General features: G+C 51.5%; 1 protein-coding gene across 2 annotated transcripts in view; it reads right to left on the bottom strand.

Moving 5' to 3' along the window:
- RCAN1 (regulator of calcineurin 1) overlaps window positions 1-6,969 on the bottom strand; it is a 109,381-nt gene extending 102,412 nt beyond the window's left edge. Inside the window, exon 1 of one of the 2 annotated variants that reach the window (XM_012558618.2) lies at window positions 6,894-6,969. Coding sequence is in view for 1 of the 2 variants with exons in the window: in XM_023741330.1 (XP_023597098.1) it covers window positions 3,772-3,888 (117 nt within the window). In the remaining variant the exon portion in view is untranslated. Of the gene's footprint in view, window positions 1-3,771; window positions 4,561-6,893 lie in introns of those variants that run through there. The other variant, XM_023741330.1, reaches the window with a different exon arrangement.
- Window positions 6,970-6,975: the final 6 nt, after the last annotated feature.

Genomic DNA, 6,975 nt, shown 5'->3' on the forward strand with positions numbered 1-6,975 from the left:
GGCGGCAGACTGCGTCAGCCACGTGGTGGCGGCAGACTGCGTCAGCCACGTGGTGGCGGCAGACTGCGTCAGCCACGTGGTGGCGGCAGACTGCGCTGCAAGGAGCCACACACCTGCTAAGGGGTGGAGGGGTGAGCAGGGGTTAAAAGAAACTCCTGGAAGTTAAACAAAAAGGTCTTTATTTACTTAAGAGTCAGAAATTCTAAAACTGGGGAAACAGTAGATAACTTCTAAAATAAACCTTTCACATATGTGACGTAGATTTTTTTTCTTTCAGATAAAACATTCTGAATATTCCCAAATAATCACGCCACACCATACTGGAGATAAGACGGGTTTTCTCTCCGGATTTAAGGAGGTTTAAGTGGGAAAAGAAAATGGTCCGTTAGACACTTTCCACGTATAATTTAAGTCTGAGAAACCTCGTGCCCATGACACTAAGGTGAAAAGGGAAAATGGTCTAAAACACCTGGATTTTGCCCCATAATATACACACGTAACCCAACTGTTAGCGTACTGCTGGAGTATCAGATTTTACAACACGCTACCTCCCTGTAGGGTGCAAACGGTTAATGCGCTTGGCTGCTAACTGAAAGGTTAGTGACTCAAGTCCACCCAGAGGCACCTCAGAAGAAAGGCCTGGAGATCTACTTACAAAAATCAGCCACTGAAAACCCCATGGCACACAGTTCTGTTCTGACTCACATGGGGCACCACGCAGCAAGCAACTGGTTCACCCCAGACTGACCTGCAACTGGAACAGCCAGAAACTCAGCAAAGTACATACAACCTTATGAGCTGAAACTAAGTATACCAGCTGTGCTACTCTGGATTTTAAAAACATTTCAATCACCCTATTACAACTGAATGCTATCTAGTCTGGTAAAATGGAAGAAAGCTTCAGGAGAAGTAGTACATGCTCTGACACATGGGAGGAGCGTGCGCGGCCTGAGAATGCGTGTAACGGCGGAGGGAGGCCCCCAGGTAAGGAAAAACGCTCTCCCTTGGCCCAAAGGCACAGGCTGTCCTGCCGATGGTCAACAGCCCTGCTTTCAGGGGACAAGGCCAAGACAACTCGTGAGAAGGGAGCATACAGATCAAGAGTCCGTCTCTCATTTGACTGAGGCAATCAAGGCACAGAAAGGTTATGTTAGCAGGCTGGAAGAAGCCAGCTTTCCAGCCCAATGATCTTCTCACCGTACAATGATGCCTCTGGTCAGGTGTCACCCCTCCTAACTAGGATTAACCAAACCCATTGTCGTCAAGTCCATTCCGACTCATAGCGACCCTACAGGACAAGGTAGAACTGCCCCGTAGAGTTTCCAAGGCACGGCTAGTGGATCCAAACTGCCAGCCTTTTGGTTAGCAGCTGAGCTCTTAACCACTGCGCCACCAGGGGTCTCCAGCTAGGACAATGGTTCTCAGTACTGGCTACCAATTAGAGTCACCTGGAGCTGTCCCACCTGCGGATCCCGGAGGCCAGGTCCCAGCCCGAGAGTCAGCTTTAATTGGTCTGGGTGGCCTGGGCGTCAGAGCATTTCAAAGTTTTCCCCACGTACTCTAACGCACAGCTAAGCTTCGAACCACTGCTGGGGGCACTTAGCATTCACTCACATGAAGACTGTAAGAACACCACTTAACTCCTTCTACGCCTGTCGGAATATTTCATGTTATTAAGAGAAACTCATGGAAGCATCACAAATCCTAACTGGGCTTTTTTTTTTTTTTTTTTTTTAAATGAAAGTGAGTTCACTCACTAAGAAAGAGTACGTTTTTCTATGATCAGCATTTTCTGACAGCCTTCAGGCAAAGCTCCATTACCCAAATACACATTCATGTTTTAGACAACAGAAAGGAAAAAAAAAAAAAAGGCATTTATTTCCATTACTGTATGGAACTATATTTACTGCTTGGAAACTAACAGAGTATTATTTGAGAACTCTTCAAAGCCTGGTTAGCCTGCTGACGACCGAATAAACCCCTGTTCCAGGGAACGAACCACAGTGCCAACAACCCGAAGCACATGTAATCACTGCTTCAAAGCATTGCTTTGCTTTTCTAAGTATAAAAAAAAAAAAAAGGTTCAGAAAAGAGTACAGTGATGAACTATGCTAAACAAATATTTGTACAAACAGAAAATAATCTTATTTTAACAAGCTTCCATTCATTTGTAATGGCGTAAATCTCCTAATATTACCAGAAATGAATGAAGACATGGATTTACTTTTTATATAAACATGTAATGAACATACTCATAAATATTAACCATGTTGATGATGGTGATCCAGCCAACAGAAACAAATCTTCCATATGAGAACACTGTTACAGTTACAAAACAGCTTCAGGTGTAAATTCCCTAACGAATGAGTAGTTCAGGTCAATTTCTTTCTTTCCCTTAAGACTAAGGTTACAGTATGATATGACCCCATGTAATGAAGTCTGACACTGTCCTTCTTCACCCAGGTGACCAGCCAACCCACGGTTAGGAAGAGAGGGGACACGCGGCTGGTGTCAGAACTGCAGTTACTGGCTGGCTTATTCAGCTCCCGGACACAAGAAGCCTTAAAGCGGATTCATATTCTCATTGCACCACCCACAGGTGAACACTTCAGCCTTAAGAGAGAGTGACTTTAAAATAATAAGGCCGTTAGATTGAAACCACAGAAGCCATGTCTTCTCACCCAGAAGGGTGGTTTTAGCTAAATGAGAAACTGCTTACTGGAAGGCTTACCCAAGGCCTGTGGAGTCCCTGGGCAGGGCATACAGTTAATACACTCAGCCGCTAACCTAAAGGCTGGAGGTTTGAGTCCACCCAGAAGCGCCTTGGAAGAAAAGCCTGGTAATCTGCTTCTGAAGAATCAGCCACTGAAGACCCTAAGGAGCACAGTTCTACTGCGACACACGCGGGGGCGCCATGAGCCGCCTGCAGTGGTTTTAGCTCTCTGGTTGCCTTGTTGCACAGAGTCATCTGCCTTCAGGGACCCCCACTCCCTCAGCAGAGCTGGTTCGTGTGTCTCCACCTATTGGTTCACATCTCACCAAAACAAACAAAAAAACTAAACCCACTGCCATCACGTTGATTCCAACTCAGAGTGACCCCGTAGCATTTCCAAGGCTGTAAATCTGCATGGAAGCAGACCACCACCTCTTTCTCCCTCGGAGTCACTGGTGGTTTCGAACCACTGACCTTTCGGTTAGCAGTCAGATGCTTTAACCACTGCACCACCAGGGCTCCCATCTTACGGGATACTACAGATGGTCAACCGACATACAAGCTTCCACCTCCCTCCAGTCTGAAACACCTGAACTTCTGAATGGAGAGGAGAAGCTCTGTCTGTTTCTCCACCTCTAACACCACCACCCTAGTCCAACCACCTTCCTAACCACCCACCTAACTACCCACCTAACCACCACCCTACTCCAACCACCTTCCTAACTACCCACCTAACCACCCACCTAACCACCTTCCTAACTACCCACCTAACCACCCACCTAACCACCTTCCTAACTACCCACCTAACCACCTTCCTAACTACCCACCTGACCACCCTCCTGACCGCCCACCTGACCACCCTCCTAACCACCCTGGACAACTCCAACTGCCTCCTCACTGGTCTCCTGACTTCTTCTCTTACCCACCCACCTTCCTTCCCCAGAAGCCATTTCCCTCCCAGCTTTGCAGTGAGTGCAATCTGACACAGGGCACTCCACATAAGCAGCCCTGGCTGCTCGTCCAAGCGCAGCCATCATCACCCTGGACCTCTCACTCACCACTCCAGCCACACGGTCCCTCCACCGTGCCCATGCCTGCACAGGAACCTGGGCCTTTGCTATTCCCCCCGACAGCATGAGGCAGCGGTGCTCGGTGGCAGAACTCCAGCCTTCCATGTAGAAGACCTGGGTTCGACGCCTGGCCAGTGCACCTCACTTGCAGCTACCACCCGCCTGTCAGGGCATGCTGCTCTGATGCTGAGCAGGCTTCAGCAGAGCTTCCAGACTGAGATGCGTTAGGAAGCCTGGCCATCTACTTCCGAAAATCAGCGGGTGAAAATCCTATGGATCACAATGGTCCAATCCACAACCAATCCTGGGGATGGTGCACGACTGGGCAGGGTTTCGTTCCACTGTGCATGGAGGCGCCACGAGTCGGGGGCCAGACTGACTGTAGCTGACGACCGCGGCCTAGACAGACAACTACCCAGAAATCTTGACAAGAGCTTCCTCCTGGAAGCCAAGCCCAAACTGTTCAGAGGCCTTTCTGGGCCACTCAAGCTAAAGCAGCTCCATGCCTGTCCTCAGTGTGCCCCCAAAGCTGTTCTCCGCCCCTTCCACCCTTCTCTGGGCTCTGGAAGGCTGACCCCACCTGCAAATGGACTGCCTGGGCCTCCTGCCTGCTAGCTGCCAGCTGGGCTCTGCCGACGGGACCCGAGGGTCAGGGAAGTCAGTCCAGCTCACAGTGATGGTTCTTGTTGTTCCCTCAGTCCTGCCCCAATGAGCCAGCTCTTCATCCAAACTGCTGACACATCGGAATGCCTCTGTCGGGGCCTGACTGGCACAACCCAGCCCCGCCTGCCTCACTCCGTCTCATCACCCTGCTCTACTTTTCCCATTGTACTTATCATTACCTGAAATCACTGTGTTCGGTTTGTTTTTAGTTGTTGATTGTCTGTCTCCTCCTCAACCTCTAAAACATAAGCTCCGTGAAAGCAGGGAGCTCGTGACGTTTCCCACTGTATCTCCGGGGCCTAGAACAGGCCTAGAACAGTTGTTGTGAGCTGCCGCTGAGTCAGCCCCAACTCGTGGCGACCCCACGCACCATGGAACGCTGCGCGGTCCTACGCCACCTCCATGCCTGGTTGCAGATCGGACCGTTGTGATCCGTAGGGTTTTCACTGGCTGATTTCCAGACGATGATTGCCAGGCCTTTCTTCCTAGTCTTAGTCTGGAAGCTTCACTGAAACCAGTTCAGCATCATAGCAACACACAAGTCTCCACTGACAGATGGGTAGTGGCTGCACCCGAGGTACATGGCTGGGAGTCAAAGCCTCATCTCCTGTATGAAAGACGAGAATTCTATCACTGAACTACCACTGTCCCCTAGAGTCCAGTTTAAGCATTCGATAGATAGCAAATGAATGAACGCTAACCCACAGTCTCTGCGCAAAACATCACCGTATCAGTAAGATCTTCCCTGACTGTCTTAGTAAAACAGCTATCCCTCTCCACACCTCCCCTCCCTCCTCCTCCTCCTCCTCCAAGTCCTACTTTTACCTACAGCGTGCATCACCTCCTGACGTATCTGATATTTGTTTATTGTCGGTCTCCCCCAATAAGAATGTCTGAAAGCAGGGATGATATTTTATTCACTGCTGTACCCTCAGAGCCTAGAACAGTGCCCAACCCACAGTAAAGTCTCAACAAACATTTGTTAAATGAATAAGTGGCAAAGTGGGCAAATTTTCATGCAAGGCAATTTCAGGAGTGTCCCCAGCACTTACTGGGAGAAATTAAGCACTATGCGTTCCTACAGACACCCGATCAAAGAAGCCGATTCTTACAGGACCTGACATTGGTCAGTTAGAGAGACAGTCTGAGACCCCTTGGAGAGACACTTGAGATGCTGGCTAAGCCTTAGCCTAGGAAGAGAAGAAAAGGCTTTAGCAGAAGATGAACAAGACCCTGTGCTCCTGACATTTGCTGTTCTGAGAAAGCGTGTACAGAAGCTTACCTAAGCACCCAGCCATCGTAAACCCCTTCTGAAAGCAAATGGGCATATAAGTTATAAATAAGTGAGACCTGGGCACAGTTTTCTATTCCACAGTGGGGTTCCTCTTGGCAGCCACCTTCAACCACAGTTCATGGACAGTACATACAGACCCAGAATCAAGCACTGCTCTTTTTTCCCTTTTTTGACAGCTGGTCTCCTAACGGGGCATCTCCCAAAGGCAGGTTTCATTCTGCAACGCCTCCACCGTCAAAACTGTGCTCTGCACAGTCGCTGCAAAGGTGAAACACACTCCCCCTCCCCGCCCACATCGCTGATGACTCATACCTGCCTCTCACCCTCCAAAGCCTACGGATTGTATGGATTTGGGGGGGTGCGGTGGGGGGAAGCAACTCCCAATATACTGAGTGTCCTCGATGGTGGCGCGTCACTCCCTCAGGAGTCAAGATTTGAGGCAAAATACCCTAAAGGCCTAGAAAATGGGCCCCTTTCGCCCCAAAACCATTTACATAAAACTGGCCAAGCCCAGGATATAAAGAGCAGCCAGGGATGCTCACCCAGACACCGGTTTTCCTTCCAGCAGCACAGACTGGGGATGCAGGGATGTCCTATTCGTGAGCACTGAGTCACGTCGGCGCTCAACGTCTGTTTCCTCATCCCTATGAATGAGTGACCCCCTCTCCGAGAGTGAATAAATGCAGGGACGGTCGAAGCCCTGGGGCGGGGTCGGTGCTCAGCCACTCTGTCCTAATTCATTCCCTTATCTCCTACTCCCTGGTCCCCCGCCTGAGTGATCAGGTAAACACCCAGGGGCGGGGGCGTCTCTGGGGGCGGTCAGGGGCTCAGGTCAAAGGCCACACAGGCGGAAACCAGGAGACCCTCAGACCCGCCCCCACGTGGCTGACCGGAGGGGGCTGCTGAGGGTGTCTGGGGCGTCGCTGTGTCCTCAAGGGCCGCCCCCCGACGCCCGCGCTGGAGACGCCCCCCGGACCCCCGACCCCCGGGGCTGGAGACGCCCCCCGGACCCCCGACACCCCGGGCTGGAGACGCCTCCCGGACCCTCGACCCCCGGGGCTGGAGACGGCCCACGGACCCCCGATCCCCGGGGCTGGAGACGCCCCCCCGGACCCCCGACCCCCGGGGCTGGAGACGCCCCCGGCCGCCTCACCCGGCACAGGCCGTCCGCGAGCACGCGCGGGTCCAGGCGGCAGGCGATGGTGGCGCTGGGCAGGTCCTGCAGGGCCACCTCC

This window comes from Trichechus manatus, unplaced genomic scaffold (assembly GCF_000243295.1).
Source record: "Trichechus manatus latirostris isolate Lorelei unplaced genomic scaffold, TriManLat1.0 scaffold00177, whole genome shotgun sequence".
In the NCBI taxonomy this organism is placed as follows: domain Eukaryota; kingdom Metazoa; phylum Chordata; class Mammalia; order Sirenia; family Trichechidae; genus Trichechus; species Trichechus manatus.